The sequence below is a fragment of the Hippopotamus amphibius genome, chromosome 10, assembly GCF_030028045.1.
Source record: "Hippopotamus amphibius kiboko isolate mHipAmp2 chromosome 10, mHipAmp2.hap2, whole genome shotgun sequence".
Classification (NCBI taxonomy): Eukaryota; Metazoa; Chordata; class Mammalia; order Artiodactyla; family Hippopotamidae; genus Hippopotamus; species Hippopotamus amphibius.
The window spans coordinates 2366168-2393341 of NC_080195.1; the positions used below are offsets into that span (position 1 = coordinate 2366168).

At 43.1% G+C, this 27174-nt stretch overlaps 1 protein-coding gene across 1 annotated transcript in view; it reads right to left on the reverse strand.

Annotated features, from left to right (window-relative positions):
• CSMD1 (CUB and Sushi multiple domains 1) overlaps window positions 1–27174 on the reverse strand; it is a 1409269-nt gene that overhangs the window by 373520 nt on the left and 1008575 nt on the right. The window contains exon 12 of the mRNA XM_057697717.1: window positions 13458–13570. Coding sequence (XP_057553700.1) covers window positions 13458–13570 — 113 coding nt within the window. The remainder of the gene's footprint in view (window positions 1–13457; window positions 13571–27174) is intronic.

A 27174-nucleotide genomic window follows, 5' to 3' on the forward strand; every position in this document is an offset into this window, starting at 1 on the left:
ACTAACTCGAGACTAAATTCAGTGTCTCTGCTTTTAAAACACTGAATTCTAGTCAGCAAGCTCTATATTTTTACCTTTCTTCCATTTTCTTGTCTCCATACTTTTGTACTATGCTTTCAGGTATAATTGGCTGGTTTTACCCAAGGCACATACCATCCCAAGGTTCTTCAACACCTAAGCACATAAACGGCTGGGAAAGTGAAACTTTATTCTGTCTTTTCTCTATAGAAAGGAATAAATAAGCACAAGGATTCACGTGAGAACAGAGCAAATCATATTTTAAGTTGGAAAGTTTCAAATTATCTCCAGTATTCAGAACTTTTATGAAACCCCCGTTGCCCCGGTCTAGAACTGCGGCAGCTGCTAGGAGCCCTCCTAACAGAGAGGAGGAGCCGGCGGCCGGCGGCCTGGGGGTCGGTTCCTCACCGTCTGTGCAGTGGTCAGAAGCCTAACCTTGCTGTGAGTACATGGCATTCAGAAAAGCATTTGCCTTACTGGCTTGTTTCGTTTTCCTCCACACGTCCTGCGTGTCAGCACTCACTCCCAAGACAGAACTGACTGTGGGCGTGTGCCCCTCAGCCCCCTCCAGCTCTGGTGAGACCACGCTGCTCAGCCCTCCACTGCCCAGCCGGCTTCACGATCAACTTCACTGCGACCTAACCGTGATCCTGCAGAACGATTTTCTTCCTACCCCAGTGTACGGCTACCAACAAGCCTGTCCTTTTCTCTGGTAAGATGTAGGGACTGCTGAGCACTGAAGGGCCTCTGAGATGCTTCCTCACGTGCTCTTGTGTTATCTGTCCACTCTGGTTCAGTTTTCTACTGGGCTTCGTTGAACTGTTCCCTACTATGCTGAAAATGTGGCTACGTTCTCTCCGTTTTTCCACCTCAGTGTTGAAATATTCCCAGCGGAGGTTTTTCGTGAACACAGGTAACAATCACATCTCAGTTTGTCTTGCTAATCTTTCCTGGAGTCAGTTTCCCATGGAAACCAAATATTCATTTGTATCTTTTTCAGAGCTGGGAGAAAGGCCTGCAGATACCCTGCTCCCCCCTGTCATCACAGATGAGGCTCTTAAAAGCCAGGGAAACTCAAGCAAATTCAAGCAAGACTAAAACTGAAGCCCGGGTCTCTTGCCTACAGCTCTGTCCACTGAACGAGCCTGGTCCCATCCGTGGTCCCGCCATCCTGCCAGACCTTCTGGCCCAAGTGTGGAGCAGCCTGGCTTTGCAGTTAGTTTTCCTCTTCATCAGTCTCACTTTGAACTAGCCTCCTTTCTGCTCACTCTGAATTCCCAAAGAAAAGAAAAAAAAAAAGAAAAAAAAAAAAAAACGGAGCTATACATGCTGCCAGGTTAAGAAATACACCTAAAAGAAAATGCATTTGAGCTGAATCATAGAAACCCTTCTGTGATGAAAGGACCAGCCTGGCTTAGAAACATGAGCAAATGCATGTGGATTAAACCACACAGGATGGACAGAGAAAAGAGTGGGTCCATTGCTAACTTTTAAATCAGTCACGCAAAATGTGATCCATTTTCAAACCAACACACTTTAGTAATTCCAAGGACACCAAAAGTAGACTTTTTGAGGTCATTAAAATTCTAAAGGAAGCAGGAATATGGAAGAAAAAAAGAAAACAAGTTGTGGGGAAATTGAAGAAGAAAAGGGAAACGACTTTGTAGCCAGCGTGGATCCCATTGTATCTTCTTTTTTTTTTAATTTATTTAAATTAAAAAAAAATTTTTTTGGCCACATCGCATAGCATATGGGATCCTAGTTCCTGGACCAGGAATTGAACCTGCACCCTCTGCAGTGGAAGCACAAAGTCTTAGCACTGGACAACCAGGGAAGTCCCATCACATGTGACTCTAGAATCCAAGTGGTGAGGAGGTCAGGGAATGTTGTTAGTCAAACACTCTGGACACAGGAGAAGGCAGGAAGGCAGCAAAGGCAGCTAAAAAAAATACCGGAACTTCATTTTACCTAGAGAGCTAAACGCATCACCTAGAAGTCCCCCTGCTAGTTTCGGCTACTCCTCACCCTCTTTCGCCGTGAGAAGCACCACTCACAGCCTGTCATTCTCCCAGCACAGAGACACAGATGGGCACTGTCTCCCAGCAAGCCTGCTATACCCCTGAGCCCCAGATCACTTCCACGACACCCTAACTCACTTTACTTCGGAAGTGAAACCTAGGCATAGAGGATCAGTGTTAAGAGAGCGGGATGCAGCTGCAGCTGAGGGGCCCCTACACCGAGAATTTAGATGTCAAATTTCTACATTAGCCTTTCATGGGCTCGCGCTGCACCACCTGCTCTACCAGCTCCTCCACGCAGGTGCATTTAAATATTTAATAATGGCTGGTCCCGCATTACGCAAAGGAGACGGTGTTTATAACTCACTCATGAAATGGAACTCAGCAGTGAATGGTGCTTTTGATACATGCGGCTCTCTGGCCGGGCCGGTCATTCGTGTCGGCGTATCTTAGCAACACAAGCCCGTCCCACAAAAGAACGAGGAATTATCTTCAACTCAACATACGCTAGTAGGTAGTTTTGTTGTTGTCATGTTTGTTTGTTTGTTTGGTTTTATTTTGTGTTAGTAATATCCTATGTTAATACCATTAGTTTGTAGGTAGAACAACTCAACACGGGCTGGGTCAGTTTCGAAGATTCAGAAGCAAACAGAAGGAAACATAGAACTGGATGCTTTCAGCCTCAAACATTCAATTATTAATAGGTCAAGCTATTAAATGGCTTAAATGTAAATGTCCAACCAAATTATCAGTGTGCTTTGCTTTCTAAACATAACTTCTCTATTATAACACAGCTTATATAATTTTTAAATTTCATTAACCATAGCTCTGAGAAAATTCATATGCAAGAGTTATTCTATGGATTTAACTTTTATATTCATCTCTACTAGTAATCTTGGTAAAATGAAACAGAGCCACCTGATGAAGAGGCTTCTAATAATGTTGAAACGAGGCTCTTTTAGCTGAGATGCCGTTCTTCTAATTTTGCTACATTAGTTTTTACATACATTACTTCGCTGTTCATTTATAAGATAATACACAAATATTCTCTAGAAGAGCTTTGCAAAGGTAAAGTCGCAATATAATCACAGTTTTTTTCTTCTTTAAACTCACTCCGTCCTAAGATCTTTATGTGACTCTTATTGTCTATAAAATAATGTCTTAGAATGAGGTTTCAGTTTTTAGTAGTTAAATGTGTAAACTGCAGAATTAACAACCCAAAGGAGGCAAGCAGCGTTTTTAGAAGCAGCACGCAGTCATGGGGCAGCGTCTACAGATCACGAGAACTTCTCTCATAACTCCTGCTCTTAGTGCACACACAACAACACTGCAGAGTTCAAAACTGACTAATAAAACTCAGCAACTCTCAAGAGGGTTAGCTCTACGCAAACTGCATGCTGACTCCGTCAACCACCAAGTGAGCCTGTGATCGAGAAGTTCATTTATATGCTCAGCATAAGCCCCGTCCTGCTCTAGCTCTTATATTCTTGGAGAAAAAATACCTACCAGAAAAAATTCAATGAATCACTGCTTATTCCTAGCAAATAATAGTTTAAATGTCTCACAATTTTCAGATATTGTGTGTGTATATATATACAACATGTATATAAACATTGCATGTATAATACGTATATACAGTGTATATATAAATATTACATACATAATATGTCTATATAACATACGTATAAACATTACACAGTAAATGTTCAAAATTAGCCATTCCCCAAATACCCACGTATGCGCAAATCCTTTGCATGGTAAAGATGAAAACAAACTAACGAATGAAAGATAACCGAGAGAGAATACGACAACCAGGGGTATAAACACTGCGGGTATATTCAAGAGAGGAAAAAATTTAAAAAGAAAAAAAGACTAAAAAGTAGGCAATGCACATTTTCAACTCATTTGCACAGTTAAAAGATCAAGTTCATAAAACAAGCATGAGTGTATTAAACAATATGTTGAATTAGTACAGTGTATTTTACACTCTATATATTTGTATAAAGTATCTACTTTGTTCCATCTTCCTCATTTGCTTATCATTACTGTACCTAAAATTATCTTTTCTCTTGATGCTTAAAGGCAAATTCCGGGAAGAGCCATGGTTCAACACTGAGAACCATGCCCGGCACCTGGTGGAAGACAAGCTAAGTACTCGGCAGGTGGATGAGTTCTCCAAACCCGAAACGATTTTGTTCTGTCAATTATGGTGTATTTGTTCACCAGATGAATACCCTGTGTACCAGATGAATACACTGTGTAGCCTGGACACAGAAAGCTGAATAAAATGGGTCTCTTTTCTCAAGGACTAACTATTAAAAATGTCATTTTGGCTGAAAGGGAGATGTGACCGAGAGCTGCCGGAAACACTGAAAGCAGTGGTGCTGGGAAAAGTCTCCACGTGTGGACCACACTCGAGATGGGCCTTGGAGGATGTGGAGGACATTCCCGGGTGGAGAGTGCATTTAGGGACCCCTCAGGGGAGGGGATGGGAGAAAGCGGGTGACGTGTGAGGCACAAGCTGGCCTCAGCACAGCGCACATAGGCGGTCGTCTGGAGAGGATGAGGAATGAGTCTGGTCCGCTGTGATTGGGCCACGTGGAGGGCGAGCCGGGTGCCAGGTACGGAAGGATATCCGGGCATCAGGCAGAGCATGGAGACAGGAGAAGGTGTGGACACCTGCGTCTGCGGGCACTGGTGGGGCACAGAGCCTGCTCCTTCTCACAGAAACATCCCTGCGACGCAGCCCCAGCACCGCAGAACCGCAGGCTCTTACACACCCCGCTCTCCCGCACCTGCGCCCTACCAAGGGCCCCGGCAGACCTGAACCCACTGCAGAGTGAGAAGCAGATGACACCTGTGAACGTCTGACTACTGGCACCGTGGGAACCTGTGCAGAAATCATCCCTCTGGCATCAGGGGAGCCACCGAGACCAGCAGAGGGGAAGCCGAACAATAAGGGGGTCCCGAATGGGTGGGCGATGCGGGATGGCCGTGAGTATGAACTGTACGTTTTTCTAGGAAATGAGGCCAATTAGAATCCTGGAGGAACGGTTCCCAGGTGGGGAGAAGCGACGGTGTGTGGGGCAGTGGGGCTGTGGGAACCGCCCACGGCCGCCCTTCGCAGCGGCACCCCTCTCCAGGAACCAGCTCCCACGGGGTTACCTCCAGTCCCTGGGGGCAGCCCGCATCCATGGCTAATGGTACCAGCCCCGCCCTCCTGCTTCAGTTTGGGAAAACCAGGCGGACCTGTGCACAGTCCAGCTCCTCCCTCTGCCCCACTCTGCTTCCTTCTCTTCCTTGCAGGCGTTTCAAAGCCCTTCTCCCATACATCCTCCCAAACAAACCCGGCTCAGAGTCAGCATCCAGCACAAAGGATAATGTGTCATAGATTTAAATCAGGTCTTTGAAAACTTTTTAAAATCCACTTTAGATACAAGACCATAACTGTTGTGAAAAAGGAAATACATATTATAAATTCTCGGTGGGTTCACCTTGGATTTTGCACAAAATTAAAAGTTTTCATGAAGCCATTTCACACGACTTTACCTGGTCTTTAGGGTCTTAGGCGTCACTCTGAGATTCTGACGGGCCCATTCCCGCCTGACCCTCTGAGTGTCAGCTCCAGGCTACAAGGCCAGGGCCGTGGGCTCGCGTTCCGCGTGGACCAGCGGGCTCCCCTGTGTTCAGTGGTCACACACACACACTGCACCTCTAATCCTGCTTGGACCCCTTTTAAATGGGCCGTCCCTCACACAGAGGACTAGGGAAGGGCCTGTGCCTAGCAGGTGGAGCAAGTCCAACCGTTCAAGTAGAGAAACAGTGCACTGCTCAGGGTTCCTCAGAGAAACAGAACCGACAGGATGTTTCTATCTTTATCTCTACCCTCACATCCACCTCCATCTCTATCTACCTACTTGTCTGTCTGTCTGTCTGTTCTAGTTCAAAGACAGTCGGGCAGAGAGAGCAACTTCTCTTCCTTCATCCTGCTCTTCCATTCAGACCTTCAGCTGACTGGATGAAGCCCACCCCCAACAGGGAGGGCCACCTGTTTTCCTCAGTCCACCAGTTCACAAGTTACCCTCATCCAGAAACGCCCCCACAGACACACCCAGAGGAACGTTTGACCACACGCCTGGCACCCTGTGGCCAGTGGAGCTGACCGTACAATCAGCCATCATGAGCATCTCAGAGATGAGATGACCTGGGTCCTGGATGCTGTAGCAGCAATCCCGTCCACCGAGAACGGGGAAGAGACGCTGCTCTCTGCACCAGATTACGCTTCCCTCCCTTCAGTGCATCACGAGCGCCTGGGATCACAGATCACAGATCCAGACGCCCAAACTGATCTTTACTCCCTCCCTTATCCGTGTGTCCACAGGGCCCAGGAGACAGTTCTGCTTCTGGTATCAAACAGCAGCGTTGAGCTCAACTTTTTCTGAAACAATTCCTAGCACGAGCCTAAAATAGGTCTTGTTTTCCCACACAGCAGCACATCACGGGGAACATTTCCTTTAATTTACCCCCTGCTAAAATTTAAATAGCTACGGCAAATTACATAAAACATGATTTGTGGAAATCAGTTCATCAACGTGTGTAATGAACTCTAACTGAACATTATTTTTGTGACAAAAAATGATCTGGAGTTAACCCATTTAAGTGTAGACGGTGAAGCCAGAAAAGTGCAGGGCCGCCAGTGCTGCAGACGCGCAACTGTCTGAACAAATGTCCAGACGTCACACCTGCTTCCTGTAAGCCCCCTCCATGCTGGGAGAGACAGTGGTCGTGGGAAGCCCACCCCCGAACTGAGATTCTGTTTTCCTTTCTCTTCTACTGAATAAAATAAATCTGCTCTAGTATATAATGTATGTTATTTTAAATGTATATAGCCTCAAGCTCTATCACATTATTTTAATATTTTAACAAGAATTGTTCTGTATTATTAAATGTTAGATTGGTTTACAAAACGTTTTTTTGATCCTCAGTATTTACCTTACATACGATAGGAATTTTGAAATACAAAGCAGAAAAATTAGGCACTATTCGGGTTAGCTTTCCATATACATCATTCTATGATATATATTAATTATACATATATGTGAATTACATATATGATTTATGCACATATTAATTATACATGATTTACATATGTATGAATTGTATGTGTATATATTATGTGCAGGTATATAATATATGGCAATTGTATATTATATATACGTTAGGTGTTATAGTTTATTTACTAGATGGATAGTATTGTTTATACAGCTGTATTATAATTATTTACATCATATATTTTACATTTTGGGCTTTTGAATAGATGATTTTGAATTAAATATTTTCATATGTAAAAAGGTTTTAAACAAATCTCAACTCTTTGATTGCTTTCTCAGACATCTGACATGTCTCCCTAAAGAATTCTCATTTTTTAAACGTTGCATAATATTTTGCCATTAATTTTCTTAATTATCAGCATATTATCTCTCTCCATTCACAAATACATACACAGATGTATATACATATGTCTACGTCTATGTAAACCTATGCATGTTACATATATATACAAACACAAGTCCAGCAAGATAATTACTATTCTCATGTTTCTTTTGCTGGCCTTGAGCTGCCCACCGTGACTACAGTTGTACTTTAGCTTCCGAGCTTCTCTCTGCTCTCCCCGCCACACCGCGTGATCCCCCAAACGTAGCCGAGCCCTCCTGTGTGCTTTGCTGCCCTGGCCGCTGCAGCACGGACTCTCCCTGGGAAGACTAAGCTGCGGGAGTGCCCTCGGCAGGAAGACTAAGCTGGGGGAGTGCCCTCGGCAGGGGTGGGTGTCGGGACGGGAGCAAGCAGAGAGCTCCATTGCACCGGCCCAGACAGGTGCAGGTCCACCACACACGGGCAGGTGCAGGCCCACCGCGCACGGACAGGTACGGGCCCACCGCCAGTGCCGTGGCCCTGGAGCTCTCCCGAGCCACCTCCCCGCGAGGCTGCTTCCCCACCTCCCCTGGGGAGGGGAGGCTGCCAGCACAAGACCACGGAGGAGCTTCTGTGAGAGGCAGCTGTGCCCAAAGTGTCAGAGTCACAAGTGTGACTCAAAGCTCGAGGACCCCCAGTCTGTACCCCCAGCAACACGGGGAATTCTCAACATCTTAGTGAGATGGGATTGGACAGGAGGAAAGGGCGGATGTGGGGCCCCTCCAGTCACGACTGAGCTTAAATTTACTGCCGCTTTGTTAGGATGGAGTCTTTGAAAGAAATTCAAATTGATTTTAAAATAAGATTAGGTGACATTTCTTGTCTATCAAAGTTTGTCTAGAGTGTATAAGCCAAGAGACAAACCATGACCTCAGGCTGGGTGTTGTATGTACTGAAAATTTTGGAAGGACACACAAGGATAAGACCTGTGTCCTTGAGGAAGTTACCTGGCCAGGTCAGAAGGTGAAGAGAAGAGACACTTAACTATTCTTACATATTTTACTATAAGCACTAACATTTATACATTCAAAAATCTTACTTGTAGAATAATCTCAAAATTAGAAGAGGAAAATGCATCTGCAAATAGCTAGCATTTCTTACTCTATGTGCCTTCCACGTTTTAAGTCAATTGATTTTTACAGCAGACTAATGCAACTCGTGTCATTATTATTTTCTTCCTTTATAAAAAAAAAATGAGGCATCTGACACACAGAGAGTTTAAACAGCTGGCCCAGTGAAGTGGCAGAGCAAGGACCCCATGCAGTCTGGCTTCAGAGCCTGTGTACTAAACTATCACAGCCGTGTTAGCTAAAATCACACAATATCAAAACCTAGAACGTGAAACCATGTGTAAATATCAGCTGTATATATTTTCTGATAATATAATACACAACTATATTTTCAATCAAATAATTTAACTATATATTTGATGCTCACCTTTACAAATGGTTTTTATATTTTCTCTAATTACTAGCTTAATATGGCACTCTGGAAATACCAGTTTCAAGAATGTTTCTTTAATTAATTAACTTATTTATTTTACTTAATTTTTACGTTGAAATATAGTTGATTTACAATGTCATGTTACTTTCAGGTGTACAGCACCATGACTCAGTTATATATATTAAAAAATATTGATGGGACTTCCCTGGTGGCGCAGTGGTTAAGAATCCTCCTGACAATGCAGGGGACACGGGTTCGATCCCTGGTCCGGAAAGATCCCACATGCCGCGGAGCAACTAAGCCCATGTGCCATGACTACTGAGCCCATGTGCCTAGAGCCCGTGCTCCGCAACAAGAGAAGCCACCGCAGTGAGAAGCCTGCGCACTGCAACAAAGAGTAGCCTCTGCTCGCTGCAACTAGAGGAAGCCTGTGCCCAGCAGCAAAGACCCAATGCAGCCATACATACATACATACATACATACATATATACATACACAAATTTTAAAACTTAAAAAAAATTGAGTGGAGTTCCCTGTGCTATGCAGTAGGTCCTTGTTTACCTGGTTTATGTATAGTAGTGTGTATGTTAATCCCAATCTCCTAATTTATGCCTCCCTCCCCCTTTCCCCTTTGGTAACCATAAATTCGTGTCCTGCGTCCGTGACTCTATTTCTGTTTTGTAAATAAGTTCATTTGTATCTCTTTTTTTTAGATTCCACATATAAATGATATCATTTGATATTTGACTTTCTCTGTCTGGTTTACTTCACTTAGTATGATCACCTCTAGGTCCATAGGATGTTTTCTTTTGATATATTCTCTCAGTTTTTAAAATCTTCAAATCCTATATTGGTTCTCTGTTTTAATTATCTTTTTAACTACAGAATATTGTTCTGTCAAAAAATAATAAATGGCCTTGAACTGTCAGTTTCTTAAGGACTGATGGCCATCCACATTTCCATGACATCTTAGGTGGTAGCTACGAGTAGGCTATCGAGACGGTTAACAGAGTACTAATTAGAACGAAATGTGATCATAATGAATGCTGTGTGGCCATTCAAACTGAAACGTGACACTTGGAGGAATATTTCTATTGTAACTGAGAGGACTGGCCTCCCTCAGTAGTTAAGGGTCCTCAGGTTGGGGGTCCTCGGTTTTAATGCTCCTCTATCGAGTCTTCATCCTAGTCTTTATGACACGCGTCTTCAAGCTGCTGGACTTAATTTACTGTCATTTTCCCTGTTGGAAAGTGTCTGGTATTTCACAGACGCATTTAGATTCTACCAAAGGCAGTAGCAAGTGCAGGTCACGTGGAAAGGATTACACCTTTGCCGAGCTCTTTGAAATAACAGCACAGTCATATAAAAGTTCAATTAAAGGTCAACTCTAAAAACCTGAATGTCAGGAAGTATTCAGCAATCATCCGTGCATCCTAGTCCGAACCCTTGCATCAGATGTAAATACCATTTTTTGTCGCAGCATTTCTTGTATGAAAGAGTCATGCTTCTAGCAAGGAGCAGTCTTTCACACTCTGCAGGTAAGGATGCTCCTGTGGGGTCCTCTCGGCACCACAGGTGTCTTCAGCGCTGCGACTCTTCTCCTGCCCCTCACGAGGCAAGCACGCAGCCCTGCCACGCTGCCTGCACTGCTGCGCTCAGGACTCCGTCACCCGCCGTCCTTACTGTTTTGACATTGGGAGACGCTGTATAATTACCTGCCTCGCTGGCTTGGCATGCAGTAACTACTAGCTGCTTTTTTTTTTCCAGCTCCTGAATACCCTACAGCGGACACTTGGAAGACAACAGCATAGTGTTTCTTTATTCAAATTCACAAAGTAAAATTGAAGAAAATAAAATCCCATCCCTCCAGATTAATAGTTCTCATTTTCACGTGTGTACATACATATCTATCACGTCCAAGATTTCAGTGAGCTCTGTAATCAGTGAAGGAACCAGTGGGATATTTAAAACACTGTTTCAAAGGAGAATTCAAAGAAAATGCATGTACAGATGATTAGCAACGCTGAAACAAAATCGCTAATAGATGAGTCTGCAATATCCACATGGTAATAACCAACCGCATCTCCCATGTCAGTTTTCTAATTTTCCCTGACAATAACTTACAAATTAATTAATTCTTTCTTTCTTCGCAACAGTAAAATAATCCAAATAAAATAACAACCAATTTTATTGTATTACGGTTCTTTTAAATTTGTTACTTCCTTAGAATTTTGAAATTTAAGGATAGTATCTAAAGTTTTGAAAATTTAAATAGTTATGTAGAACATATATTAAGTTTTATTCTGAATGCCTATGGTCTATTTTCTTAGAGTATAGTTTATAATGAGCAGCTTCTTTCAAAGGATAGATCTTTCGTGTGTCAGTAAAAATTGTCTCTGTAAAAATTGTCTGTTTAAAAATGTAATTTCCCAGTAATTTTGATCAACTATCAGTGCAATGGTATTTGTAAGATAGTATAAAGTGATCCTGAAAATACTTCTCATGACTATAACAAGTTGAAAATATGTTCTTTCCACTCTTACCGAAAATCACTTCAAATTAGTTGCGGTTTACTGAAAGTATGCCAGTGTATATAAATGGCAGCTTAAATATATATTCTAAGTTTTATAAATGAGTAGTTTTATATAATAACTTATAAAACATTGTTAATATCAGGAAGGTCATTGTGTCATATCTGGGGACACATTTCATCTCTGGGCACGAGAGAACGCTCTCTTTCCTTTAGTCAAACATACGCAGGGTCTAAGCTGAAGGTACAAGCAGCGAGCCGCCCGCGTTTTGCTTCTGCACAGCCCAGAGGGAGAACGTCACCTGCTGGGGAGCCTTCTTAGATGTTTGTTTCTTGAGTCAAAACTTTTTAATTACTGGTACAGAGCACACGAAGGCACAGATCTAAAGTTAAACGGTCTGTGTGTGCCTGTGTGTGTGTGCTGCCAGGGAAAACACATGTGCCTCCTGACAGCTCCTCTGGGCGCCCTGAGGTTGAAAGGTCACAAGGGTCACTTTTCGTTCCTCATGTTCCCGTCTCAGACCCCGTCGGCCTTGTTTCACTCCCAGCTCGTCACCATTTCTCGCGATGAAGAGATGCGGAGCCCTGGACCACAGTGCGCCCCACAGACGGAGCGGAGGGTAGCCCGCTGCTGCGCTGACACCTTCAGAACCCAGTGCGAAAGAACGAGGCAAGGTGAACTCAACCTCTGAAAACCTGGAATTACAGGCAGTTTGTTGGTTTTTTTTTTTGGGGGGGGGGGGCGTGGCAATGGGAAAGGATTTTCTTTCTTTCTTTCTTTTTCTTTCTTTCTTTCTCTCTCTCTCTTTCTTTCTTTCTTTCTCTCTTTCTTTCTTTTTCTTTTTCTTTCTTTCATGGGAACAGGAAGAGAGAAGTTAATTTTTCTAAGATGTAGTCCCTGAATAAAGATTCATTCGCCTGTGAGTCTGGGAACCATTTGGGAATGTCTAATAGAAGGAAATATCGCTGATTTCCCAAAAGATGTTGTAGGATACTTGAGGAAAGGCAGGCCTGAGCTGAGGCTGACAATCTAGAGGAGCACACGGATGGAGCAGCTGTGTCCTACATCTCCAGACTCGAGTCAGTAGCAGAATGTTCGGGAGTCTTGCCAAAGTTCGTAAATGTAGGTCATCTCAGGTTCATATCACTCTATTTGTTTACATTTTTTAAGTTTTCATAATTAAAAAAAGTTTTAGAAAATACCAATCAATATGCTACATTTAAAAGATGTGTTTCCCAGGAGATGCAGATGAAACAACGTAGGTGGAACAGTCGGATGAGATTGTTTAAAGAGGCAACACACAGAGCCCGGGGCCCTGGGCCACCCGCACAGCAGCTACTTCACTACGGCAAACCGTTCACTGGGGTTCTCGGTTTGTATCACTGCAGCTTCTCAGCATCTCACGACTCAGAGAGGAAGCCAACTTCCCTCAAGGAGCATTCTCTTCTCCACAGCAAGCCCAACTCATAACTCAAAACAAGGTTATTGTTCTCCTATACAAGTACTTTGCAGATTTTTTCCAGCTGTGTCTAGATTTCCCTGTCTTCCATTAAAAAACCCACACATTTGTACATGAGGACGTATATAACAAGCTTTGTTGAGTTGATGCCACTCAAATTCATACTTTGTTCAAAATGTTTCCCTTAGTTATAAGCATAACGACATCCTCTCGGGAACAGATAAAATGCCAAGATCTGCAAGTATGAACACATTTCCTAGCTTACATGTTATACTTAATCTCACTCTTCATTCTGCCACAGTAACAGCAAGCCAAGCTTTCAAGAAGTTAACATTTCTCCCTCGCAAAGAAGAGCTATAAGTAGAACTTTAATTAAGGAAGCTGCAAATAATTAGTCCCTATTTTTAAACATTGCTCTGACTTGTCGGTTTTATTTATATCTAACACATAGAGAATGGTCCTGGCCCTCCGCGAGAAAGCTGGTTTTACATGCCGGCAAGTGTGCTCAGGCCATACCTTGGTAAACAGCTTTAAACCCAGGCGAGGCGATGCTGTCGTCGGACTGCAGGTGTAGCCACATCTGGTTGCTCATACTCACGATGAGGTCAGGAACGCTGGACCCAGTGAGTCTGAAGAGAAGAGAAATGTCAAAACCATTATTATTTAAGGCACCAAATATCTCTCCTGTTCCCTTGATGCGGCTTAAACAAATAAGCCATAGATACAGATATCAATATAGATATAGACATAGATATAGACATAAGAAGACCCTTCTTCAAAGAATCTACAGCCATTTGTAATTTATATTCATATTTGAATCACAAAGTATTTTATTATATTCTTTATTATAACTGCAAATTGTATCTGATTTTAAAAATCGACTCAGGGTGCCCAGCCCTCCCATTTATCTGGCACTGAAGGTCTTCTCTGGGCGCAGGGCTTTCAGTGGTGAAACTGGGGCAGTGCTGGACAGACTGGGAGGGCGGGTCACCCTCTGTGCCTCACTGCGGAGCGGGGACATAACATTCCCGCTTTAGTGTGCCTCCCAGCACGTCTAAGCTGAGAGAAGTTCTGGTTCCTTCAGGAAATGCTTGGGCTGCATTCCAGTCTGGCATTATCACGCACCTCTACCACAAAATACCTTTAACAGTCATATCGTAGGATGGAATCTTCTTTAGCACTAAAAGGAAATGCGCGATCAGGCCATGAAGGGACACGAAGGAAACGTGAATGCGTGGACCAAGTGAAAGAAGCCGACCTGAAAAGGCCACGTACAGTATGACTGCAACCCCAGCACCTTCTGGAAAAGCAACACTATGGAGACAGTAGAAAGCTCATCGGTTGCCAGGGACTGGGAAGTGGGAGGGGTGACCAGGTGGAGCAGGGAGGTTCTTCAGGGCAGTGAGAACACACGCCTGATGCTGTAATGGCGGACACAGGTCATTATCCCCTTGTCCCAACCCACAGACGGCAGCATCCAGACTGAACCCTGACAGGATTTAGATGGTGGAGTAGGAGGACGTGCGCTCACTCCCTCTTGCAAGAGCACTGGAATTACAACGAACTGCTGAACAATCATCCACAGAAAGACACTGGAGCTCACCAAAAAAGACACCCCACCTCCAGAGACAAAGGAGAAGCCGCCGTGAGACGGTAGGAGGGGCACAATCACGTTAAAATCAAATCCCATAAATACTGGGTGGGTGTCTCACAAACTGGAGAACAGTTATACTGCAGAAGTCCACCCACTAAAGTGAGGGTTCTGAGCCCCACGTCAGGCTTCCCAACCTGGGAGTCCAGCAACGGGAGGAGGAATCCCCAGAGAATCAGACCCTGAAAGCCAGCGGGATTTGATTGCAGGACCTCCATGGGACTGGGGGAAACAGAGACTCCACTCTTGGAGGGCACACACAAAACAGTGTGCTCACCAGGACCCAGGGGGAAGGAGCAGGGACCCCATAGGAGACTGAACCAGACCTGCCTGCTGGTGTTGGAGGGTTTCCTGCAGAGGTGGGGGGCAGCTGTGGCTCACCGAGGAGACAGGGGCACTGGCAGCAGGGGTTCTGGGAAGTGCTCATTGGCGGGAACCCTCCCAGATACACCATTAGCCCCATCAAAGAGCCTGGAAGCTCCAGTGCTAGGTAGCCTCAGGCCAAACCACCAACAAGGTATGAACACAGCCCCACCCATTAGCAGACAAGCAGACTGAAGTCTTACTGAGCTCTGCCCACCCAGCCCTACCTACCATCAGTCCCTCCCATCAGGAAGCACCCACAGGCCTCCAAGACAGCTTCCTCCCCAAGAGGGCAGACAGCAGGATCAAGCAGTATCAGCAGTATGTCGTCTTGTGGAACTGAAAACCACAGCCACAGAAAGATAGAGACAATGAAAAAGCAGAGGACTTTGTACCAGATGAAGGGACAGGATAAAGCCCCAGAAAAACAACTAAGTGAAGAGGAGATAGGCACCCTTACAGAAAAAGAATTCAGAATAATGATAGTGAAGATGATCCAGGACTTTGAAAAAAGACTGGATGCAAAGATCGAAAAGTTTACCAAAGACCTAGAAGAATTAAAGAGCAAACAAACAGAGATATGCAACACAATAACTGAAATGAAAAATACACTAGAAGGAACCAATAGCAGATTAACTGAGGCAGAAGGGCGAATAAGTGACCTGGAAGACAGAAGGGTGATCATCACTGATGCAGAAAAGAATAAAGAAAAAAGAATGAAAAGAACTGAAGACAGCCTAAGATACCTCTGGGACAATGTTAAACACACCAACATTCGCATTATAGGGGTCCCAAAAGGAGACGAGAGAGAGAAAGGACCCGAGAAAATACTGGAAGAGATTCTAGTTGAAAACTTCCCTAACATGGGAGAGGAAATAGCTACCCAAGTCCAGGAAGTGCGGAGAGTCCCAGGCAGGATAAACCCAAGGAGAAACACGCCAAGACATATATTAGTCAAGTTGACAAAAATTAAAGACAGAGAAATGTTATTAAAAGCAACAAGGGAAAAACGACAAATAACATACAAGGGAACTCCCATCAGGTTAACAGCTCTGATTTCTCAGCAGAAACTCTGCAAGCCAGAAGGGAGTGGCACAATATATTCCAAGTGGTGAAAGGGAAGAACCTACAACCAAGAATACTCTACCCAGCAAGGATCTCATTCAGATTCGATGGAGAAAGCAAAAGCTTTACAGACAAGCAACAGCTAAGAGGATTCGGCACCACCAAACCAGCCCTACAACAAATGCTAAAGGAACTTCTCTAAGCAGGAAGCATAAGAGAAGAAAAGGACCTACAAAAACAACAACAAAACAATTAAGAAAATGGTCATAGGAACATACATATCGACAATTACCTTGGATGTAAATGGACTAAGTGCTCCAACCAAAAGACACAGACTGGCTCAATGGATACAAAAATAAGACCCATATATATGCTGTCTACAAGAGACCCACAGACTGAAAGTGAGGGAATGGAAAAAGATATTTCATGCAAATGGAAATCAAAAGAAAGCTGGAGTAGCAATAGTCATATCAGATAAAATAGACTTTAAAATAAAAAAAATATTACAGGAGACAAGAAAGGACACTACATAAAGATCAAGGGATCCACCCAAGAAGAGGAGATCATTATAAATATATATGCACCCAGTATAGGAGCACCTCCATACACAAGGCAAATGCTAACAACCATGAAAGAGGAAATGCAAGGCAGAAATAGAGACACAGATGCAGAGAACAAACACATGGACACCCAGTGGGGAAAGCGGGGAGGGTTGGGGGGGATGAACTGGGAGATTGGGATACCAGATTGTACACTCTAAATATATGCTGTTTATTGTCTGTTAACTGTATCTCAATAAAAGTTCTTAAAAAAAAGGCAAAAAAAAAAAAAAAAAGACAGAACCCGAACATGAGCTACGGACTCGGGGTGATGATGATGTGTCCACAGAGGTCCGTCCCCGGGAGGAAGCACCGCCCCAGCTGGTGGGGGCACCAATCCTGGGGGAGCTGTGCCCGTGCACAGGCAGGGGTGTGCCAGGATCTCTGTACCTCCCTCTTAGTTCCGCTCTGAACAGAAGACTGCTCTAAATAAAGGTTGGGCACACACACACACACACACACACACGCACACGCGCACACGCGCACACACGCACACACGCGCACACACACACGCATCCACACAGGAAACCAAAGGTGACCACGCATCAGGAGAACACGGCCAGCTGAGACACACTTGGCACGTGCACGGGACGTCCCCGCCGCCTGTTCACGCGCAGGTCGCAGGGGATGGAAGTTGCCGTGCAGCGTTCCTTGTGCATCAGCAAAGCAGTCACACGGCGGCCGCCGTCAGCCCGCGGGAAGACACGCTAAACCCACTGACTCCACTGCCTGAAGTCAACGTGCTGGCAGAAAAGCATGTTGAAACAGAAAAAGTGTAAGAAAAAAAAATCAGCTCAACCAAAACAAATGTCTCTAAGCAAGGAGGAAGGCTGGCTTTCAGCACAGTTGTTTCAGGGCTGTGAGCGCCTGGCTGGCGGCATCAGTCACATCGCCTGTGCGTCCACACGGCCCTCTCACCTGAGGGCTGCGGCGCACGCCACCCCTCGGAGGAAGACGAACAGCGGCTGTGACAGGGCAGGAACTCACGCAACGTTACACACAAACTGAAAAAAGAAGTATTTCAGTGAGTGACGTGCAGTCCAGAAACACGGACTTCCTTCTGGAGACCTGTCTTCATCGGAAAGTTGGTTCCCTTATGTCTGGTTGTTCTATGTGCTTGTTTGAAGAGGGATTTTTTTTCTTCCCTATCCATAGATTTTATTGAAGTGTAACATGCCAAAAAGGGCACAGAGCATGAATCTCTGGCACGAATGTCTACTTTGACTTATAATTATAAAGCTAGACCATTCTTTCTTCGGTTGGTTAGTCCTTACAAGGAGTATCTTTTCCAGCCTTCTGCTTTCAACTATTCTAGGTATATAAATATTTCATGTCAGTTTATGTAAACATCAAATACTTGTTTTACATTATTGTTCATTTATTTTATTTACATGATTTTTCAGAGATTTTAGCCTTTTACTTAGAATATAATTACTAATAAATAAAAGTTCATTTTTGTTTTTCTCTTTTTTGATTAGTCAGTTTTTAATTGTCCCTTTAATCTAACAGCTTGTTTCTTTCACCCAAGACTTCAAAGATATTATTTTGTTGTCTTTTTACTTTTTTTTATTTATAAGGAGAAGACTTCTATGGATCTTATAGTTGCCATTTTGAAAATAATGTTTCTTTGTTTATGCTATTTGTAAGATCTTTCCTTGTCCTGTTTTTTTTTTAACAAATTTATTTATTTATTGGTTGCATTGGATCTTCGTTGCTGCACATGGGCTTTCTCTTCATTGTGGTGCGTGGGCTCCTCATTGTGGTGGCTTCTCTTGGTTGCAGAGCATGGGCTCTGGCTGCACGGGCTTCAGTTGTTATGGCACATGGGCTCAATAGTTGTGGCTCACGGGCTTAGTTGCTCCGCAGCATGTGGTATCTTCCTGGGGCACTTCGAGCCCTGGGGCAGGGCCCGAACCCGTGTCCCCTGCATTGGCCAGTGGATTCTTAACCACTACTCCATCTGGGAAGACCCCCTTGCCCTGTTTTTCAGCAGACTTATTACAAAGTGCCAGGCTGAGGTTGTTCTTATATTACACTGACGGTCTTGTAGAATTTCTTGAATCTCTATCCTGATGTCTGTTGTCAGTATTGGAAAATTCTTGGTGACAATGTCTTCAAATATTAGTTATGTCTCATTTTCCCTCTTTCTCTTCAACTCCAATTACATATATATTTTCTGTACATTTTTTTTTTCCTGCTTCCGGTTGAATATTTTCTACTAATCTAACTTCCAGTTCAAGTCATGTCTTTGAGTTCTTTATTTCAGATGTTGCATTTAAAATTCTTAAAACTTTCATTTGATTTGTTTTTATGAATTACAGTTTTCTGGCAAAATTTTTGACCATTTAATTTATATTCTTAAATATATAAATCATAGTTAATTATCAAAGTCCCTTAGTGGTAACTATAATATCTAGGTGTCCTTTGCTTTTTCTGTTGTCTGTCTCCTGGTTTTGGGTCATCAGGTGTTGTTTCTAGACATGTTTGTCAAATGCTAGACTTTGTGTATACACCATCGCAGAAGCTGTGTGTGTTATCTTCCTTCTTGGAGGATTTAATTTTCTTCTGGCAGTGAGAGTGACCACCTTGATTCAATCAGTCTTTGGAAGGATTCCAGACTTCACTTCAAAGTTGTTGATTTCTCAGTGCCTACCCCTTTTTATGCCACAATCCAGAGACTATAAGTATATATATATTCATACATTTCATATGAAAGAGGTAAAGTCATAACGAACTTTACCTCTCCCACAGTCCTTTCACCATTTCCTTCCTTCTGTCTCCACTTTCTCAGTTTGAGTGTCTCATACCAACATCACTGAAGCAGCCTCCTAACTTATCCTCCCGATTCTGGTATCACTTCCCCTTAGACATTTGATTTAATTTTAAGTTGTTAAAAACTTAATTATATCATGTAGAAAATTTTCCCACATTGAAAAGATGTATATCGTCAAGTTAACTACTTTAGAAATACCTCTGATTGCAAATATTCGAATTTATTTTATTTCTGCATTGGACTTTATTTTAATACATTTTTATGTTAGTCTATTGATTCATATAAAACTAAATAAGCAGGTACACTGCTATACTACAAAGCTCCTTCAATCAAAGTCAAATTAAGATTATTTGTGGGACTTCCCTGGTGGTCCAGTGGTTAAGAATCTGCGCTTCCATCGCAAGGGGTGCGGGTAGAACACAGATCAGGGAACTAAGATCCTGCTTGCTACAGAGTGGCCAAGATTTTTTAAAAATTAAAAAAAAATAAAAATAAAGATGATTTGCTTTACTTAGTTTCAGAATTTAAGCCTGATACTTAAGGTGACTGCTGTATTTATGAAAATGACTGTAAGATGGCTTGGTACAATTAATTATTTAACACATTTGAAAAATTACTTGAACATTCAAAAAGTATTTTTGTGCTAATTTTTTAAAATTTTACAAAATTATTTTAGAACTATTTAAAACAAAAGAAAATATTTCCCTTTCTGTTCCTCTTTCTTTTTTCCAGAAGTATTTTAGTTTGCTAGCAATGATGGAAAAATGTGTTTAAAATAACGAAGCAAATATTGTTACCCTATGCAACTGTTTATCTGTTGGGAACAGGATTTTTTGTTTCAATATCTGAAAAATAAAATAAATGCTAATTTTGGTAAACTACTTTAACAGTCATCATAACACAGAAGCCATAACTGCTTTTTTAAAAACAGTTTTATTTTCTCCCAAATTGACTTTCTAGTACATAATGTTTTAAATTTAAAAATAAAATTACTCTGAGTTGCTAAGTAACTTGACTTATTTATCAGAGGACTATAACAAAATGGTCTTTGGGAAAGATGCCATCGTACTGGAGGTGCTGAGTTTCCCATGCCCCTTCCATGGTGGAACTCGCAGGCTGGCGTTTCAACCATTCTCCAAAAACACTGGCGGCTCCTCGGCCTCCAGGATTGGGGAAAATACTGAAATCACTGCCTGTAGTGCCTATGCTCCCTGAGTAGGAACCAGCAGTTCTTACAGACTTTGAGGATTCTCACTTGGCATTTCTTAACTCCCTTAGGCGAGGCAGGTACTTTCTGCCTCTAGGTCGTTGTGGAACCCTGTGTACACGTCTCCAAAGACAAACATTCGCAGGCATCTACTTCCTCCCTCTCCTACCAAATTCTAAACCTTCTTGAGTGCACGCTTTTGTCACCTGGCCTTTTGATCCCCAGACTCTTGCATATAAAATGCACCATTTCTTTGAACAAATGCATACGTGAAAATATAAATTAATCCCCATTAAAATTCATTAAATATCTACATGTTTAAATTTCATAGGAATATCTCGAACTAATGATTTAAATCTTTGATCTTAGCATACCAAGGACTTGGTATTTGTGCTTCTGTTGAAGTTCTGCCTTTAATTTGCCCTGTGGTTTTAGCTAAATTATTTTACATCTATGTCAGTTTCTTCATCTGGGAAATACTTGTATTAAGTTACCTTCAAGGAGTCATTCAGACCTAAAATTCTCTTATCTTTTTGACAGAGTTGGGCCTTGATTGAGCTGTCTTAACCTCCGTGGTCTGATACGCCTCCTTGCAGCCAGGATCAGTGTTGAACTGAAACCAGCAGCATCTTGACTACACGTCCCAGCGTACTGAATCATTAGCCCAAAGGAAGGAAATGACTTTGGATCATGTGTTTGTTCCTTTCCTACAACCAGGGCGCACTGCATCAAGAGAACACGTGAAAATGGGTCACTGTTCTTTAAAGTTTAATTGCACCCATGTGAGGCAGTAACTTCATGACGTTTGCTTGCTGCGAATATTACAGTGTATACAAAAGCCATCTCATTTCTGGACAGGTCTTCTTTTTGGCCCTTGTTAAAAGATTCAACAGTTCTAACCTCACATACATGAAATACGTCTGCAGGAAAGGGACTGTGAAATCAAACTGACTGCTCTCACTCAGCACAGCACCATGCAATTCCCACATTGCTGTGTGCGGCAGTAGTTTGTTCCTTGGTACGGATGAAAAGAACTCCCTTGTATGAATATACCAAGCTGTGTGTATCTATTTACCTGTCCAAGGACATTTATGTTGTTTCCAGTTGTTTGGCAAAATAGAGTTAACTCTATTCATGTAGAGCAAATTTTATTTCTCTAGGATAAATATCTAGGAGTGGGATTGCCAGATTATATGATAAATAAATATTTAACTTCAAATGAAACCGCCAACCTGTTTTCCAGAATAGCTCTACCATTTTACATTCATACTTGCAGTCTTAAAGAGTACACAGCATGTAATTCTATTTATGTGATATTCTCAAAAAGACAAACTATAATGACGGATAATAGATTAGTGCTTCAGGGTTTAAGGTGAGAGAAAGTGTCACCACAAAGAGATAGCACAGTCTTATTGGGGGGGCAAAAAACTTCTGTATCCTGATTTTGCTGGTCGTTATACATATCTATACATGTATTAATATTTATAGATCTGTACTCCAAAAAGTCTATTTTACTATATATTCACTAAAGAAATAATTTGTTCAAACCTGGAGATTTAAAAAAACAAAACAAAACCCTGAGCTTTGCCACAAAGCTGTCAAAACATGAATTCGATGCAAAGTAACACCTGGAGCATGCCACACCTGCGTCCTATTGGCAGGTACCTGACAGGAAAGTGGTGTGGGAATCCTTTACAGCACTCCTTTCCATTGTAAATTGGGCAGCTGGAAAGTAACTGTTACTCACAAGTTAAAACCTGGCCTAAAACTGACCTATTTTGAAGTCTTTGCATGTTTTGAATATCACTAAATTTCAAAAATTCTGGAGAAAGTATAGGAAATGCAGAGTTATTTAAAGTATATATTTTAGCTGGCCATTCGCCTTGATTGGGTGAATACGGTGTGTGCCAGAGATTAACAGGGAGAGGTTAAGACACAGTGTGTGATGTGTGCAGCGCCTGACAAGAGCCATGCCCTCAGGGATGGAGTAAAATGCCTTTAGGGAGAGTCAGAGATGCCCTGATACAAATCCCTGGTAAAAGTCGGCAGAGCCAGAGTCGTAAGTTGACATCATCATGAAACAAACCGAGGCAGAGGGATTTAAACTCTGGTCTTGGAAGGATATATTTGTAATCTGAGGTTCTGCACATCTTTAAGTGCAATATTGACCAGACCCTGAGAGCAAATCTGCTTGAAGGCAGCCCCGATCAGCGGTAAAGGTTCTCAATAAACAGTGTCCAGCTGGCTCCTTGCACAGGGGACCCAGAGGTAACACGTCTATTTACACAACATGTACCTGAACAGAGAGCCAGACAGGTGGAGAGGAGCAGGACTCTGACTTTTACATCAAGTTGACTTTGAAAAATAAGTCAAGGCAGTGGTTTTATAGAATAAACCACCACGTTACTGTATATAAAGTTAAACCTGGAGATCAACAGTACGTATGCTAAAGTTGTTAAAATTTCCCCACCGGCATCAAGGTGAGATTAGGGAGAGCTTTTTATTGAGTACGACTCCTGTACACACTTCATTCAAATGTGGCAGATTTTATTCTCCGTGATGGAATCCATTCTCGCCAGGTGGCACAGAAGATGACATCTATTGTCTGCAATCTCCACTTTAAATTCACTAAACTATATCAGAATTGTAAAGCCTTTCTATCTGGAGCTGTAGAGAAAATATCTAATCCACACTTTTATCTTTCACATCCAAGACAACAAAGTTTACTAAGGCCCATAATGCAGTTATTACATAGACGTCCGTTTCTGAGTGCAGCCCAGACTACTTGAAAGTACATGGACACGGACACCTTTTTTTCATTCTCTTCCTTGATAAGCTCAGGTATGAACCCTCGAAATGGCACAAGCCACAACCAGAAGAGGACTCTGTAGGCAAGCTGGTTGGGGGCTCCAGGGTGAGAGACGCAACACAGTGCAGGCTGTCTGCGTGCCCCGCCCCCACCAAAGAGAGGACCACCCAGACCTGGTGTTTCCTGAGCCCTGACCAGGCGACAGAAGGCTCCAGGTAAGCTCCATCCTCACAGGGATGCCGCAGGTATCCCTCTAACGACATCAGGAAGACTTGCACCACCAGCATGGGGGATGGATGAAGGGACCCTGGTGGCAACAGGTGTCCAGGGCAAATCGTCACCTTCCCCAGGGCCTGGGGCTCCCTTTTCTGAGTAAAGAAACGGAGGCAGCAGAACCTGTGAGACAGACCCAGCCACACCAGTGCCCGAATCCAGGAAGACTGTCTTTGCCAACGTGAGGCTGAGACGCCCTTCCCTCCCAGAGACGGGGCAGAGGGAGGGGTGAGCGGTCAAGGGGTGAGATGCAGGAGGGGAGCGACTTTGGGGGTCCCACCAACCCCGCCCCACCAGCAGGGCGAGCATGAGTCCCACAGGCACCAGTCAACCAAGCAGACCCGGACGTGCCTTCCAGGCTCTGACAGCGAACCTGTCACGGGAACCCCAGCCCACACATGCTGGCCAAGAACTGCGTGTTGAGTCTAACCAGGATGACTGCCTGCTAAAAGTAAGAGGTGTGTGTAATTCCCAGTACATCCCAACTTGACAGATGAAACAGCCAGGGTCCAATTACCATACCAAGAACCAAGAAAATCACAACTTCAACAAGAAAAGACAACCAACTGACAACACCTGAAATGAATCAGGTGTTGAAATTGCCCGACAAGGATTTTAAAGCAGCCATCGTGTAAATGTTTCAATCATTACAAATTCTCTGCAATCAAAAAAAAAAAAAAAAACAGAAAATCCCAGCAAAGAAAGAGAAGTTATAAAAAAGAATTAAATGGTAATTATAGGAGTAAAATACAATAACAGAAATTTTAAGTATGGCTGAATGGGCTCAGTAAGTAGAGTGAGGAGGCATGATGACACGTGAACTTGAGAGCAGGTGACAGGATCCCCTACACTGAATGGCAGAGAGAAAGCAGTGGAAAACAAAGTGAACGAAACCTCAGGGACCTGTGGGTCTAAGACAAAAGGTTCGATGTCTTATCATTCGAATCCCAGAAGGAGAGAAAGAGAATGGGACTGAGAGGGAATTTAAAGAAGTAATTGCTGGATTGAGGAAAAGGTGGCGGTGAAGTAGAGAGATGTGGAGTGCATCCCTCTCCACAGATGCATTGGGAATGCACGGAAGGACGCAGTCATTCCCACAGAGAACCAGCTGAACACCAGCAGACGGCCTCGGACACCAGAAAGGGCTGCGGGGAGCCCGACATAGCCGGTAGGGAGGCATCTACGATGGCTCAAAGAGGGTGAAGCGGCGGAGCTGTGGCAGACGGGAGGGAGTGAGAAACATACGGAGGGTCCACAGCGCAGCTCAGCGTCCCGGACCGAGACATCGATCCGCGGCTGAACGGAGGGTCCAGGAGCGGGAGCGTGGGAACCGGAGAGCTGGTTCAGGGGGAGAAACATTGCTGCCGGTAGGGTGACGGACCGAGAGGACAGGAGGGAGGAGGTCCGCGGAGAGGAGTGCCCGTCCCTGAGAGCTGCCCGGCCATGATGGCGGCTGGAGGCTGCGGGCTCCCGGGCAGGGGGGAGGAGCCCCGCGCGTAGCCTCTCCCTCTCTTTCGGCGCCTCTGCAACAGGCAGTGGAGAGACGCCCTGCGGGCCACCTAAGGCGCTCAGGGATAACAAGCACCCTCAGGCGCTCGGGCGGGGCTAGATTAAAACCCCTTGCAACGCCAGCAGCAGGGAGGCTGCCAAGAGAAAAAAAAAAAAAAAAAAACAGCATCAAAAAGAAAAAACCCCGAGAGAGGCCCAACTCTAAGACTTTCTGTGTACGCCTGAGCCACCAGCGCCCTCTGCAACAGGCACCTCCAAGCCTGACTGAAACAACAGGGCGCCACTGCTCACTCACTCCCAGGAGAAGGAGCCACTATTGTACCCTCTCCCTCCCCACACACCGAGGCTTACAGACAAACAATAAAGGAACCTCTGCTGGTCACAGAATAACGCAAAAAAAAAAAAACCCAAGGCAAGGAGGACACTTACAGCTGAGACGCTAAGGAAACAGAAATAGTAGTATCAATACCTATTGAACTGGTCCATTCTGGGATCAGTTCTGGATTTTTTTTTTTTTCTTTCCTTCTCTCTTTTTTTTTTTTTTAATTTAATTTTTTTTTTAATTTATTAAATACGATCTTAGCCCTAAGGGATCTACAAGTTTTACAACATAATTTTTTAAGGATATTTTTTATTCTTTTTTTTTTTTTTTTTTTTTTGCCTTTTTATATATTTCTATATCTAGCTAAGTTTTTGGTAGTACGGACAAAATATCTTTCATACTTTCCTTTCATCCCTTTCTTTTATACACTTCTATTCCTTTCTTTTTCTTTGCATATTTCCAACCACATTGCGCTCTTCTGTTCCCCTTTCTTCCAGCCATTTTAAGTGTATTTTATCTTAACATACTTATAAGCAACACTATCGGTCTGCTCAGACTCCTTGCTCTATTCTCCAGATGATGCACTGCCTTGGTATTAATATTAGGCTTTTGTCTTTATCTTAGTTCTTAGTACAGTTGTCTAATTACATTCTGAGAATCTCCATTCTCTCTGGTGGTACTCCAGCTCATTTCTATATTTGATCCTAGCTTACAAAATCTCCCTGGATTGATGTTTGTATGTGTAGGGTGTTATTTGTTGTTTGTTTGCTTTTGCTTTTGTCTCTGATTTGTTCTGTTTCAGTTGTCAATTTCTGCTGGGTTTCTCTTTGAATATCTGATAGCACACTGGGGTTCTGTCAGGTCTTTCTAGAGCCTTATGTCCTAACGGATTCAATAATTGTGTGTCTTATACATGTATGTGTTTCCTAGACTGAATATTCATTTAATCCAATACTTGGACATTAGTCTGAGGCTTGGACAGTCTTCTATAAACACCTCTATCACCAGGACAAGCAACCCCAAAGCCTGAACAACCATGAGGAAACAAAGAAACCCCATGCAGGCAAAGGAGCAGGAAAAAAACCCACAAGACCAAATAAATGAAGAGGAAATAGGAAAAATGCCTGAAAAAGAATTTAGAGTAATGATAGTAAAAATGATACAAAATCTCGATAACAAAATAGAGAAAGTACAAGAAACAGTTCATAAGAACTCAGAAAAACAAACAGCAATGGATAACAAAATAACTGAAATTAAAAATACTCTAGATGCTATAACCAGCAGAATGACTGAGGCAGAAGAACAAATAAGTGAGTTGGAAGATAGAATGGGAGAAATAAACGCCACAGAGCAGGAAAAAGAAAAAAAAAATAAAAAGACTAGAAGACAGCCTCAGAGACCTCAGTGATAACCTTAAACGTACCAACATTCAAATTATAGGCATCCCAGAAGAAGAAGAAAACAAGAAAGGGTCTGAGAAAATATTTGAAGAGGTTCTAGTGGAAAACTTCCCCAACATGAGAAAGGAAATAATTCACCAAGTCCAAGAAGCACAGAGAGTCCCATACAGAATAAACCCAAGGAGAAATACACCAAGACACATATTAATCAAACTAACGACAATTCAACACAAAGAAAAAATATTAAAAGCAGCAAGAGAAA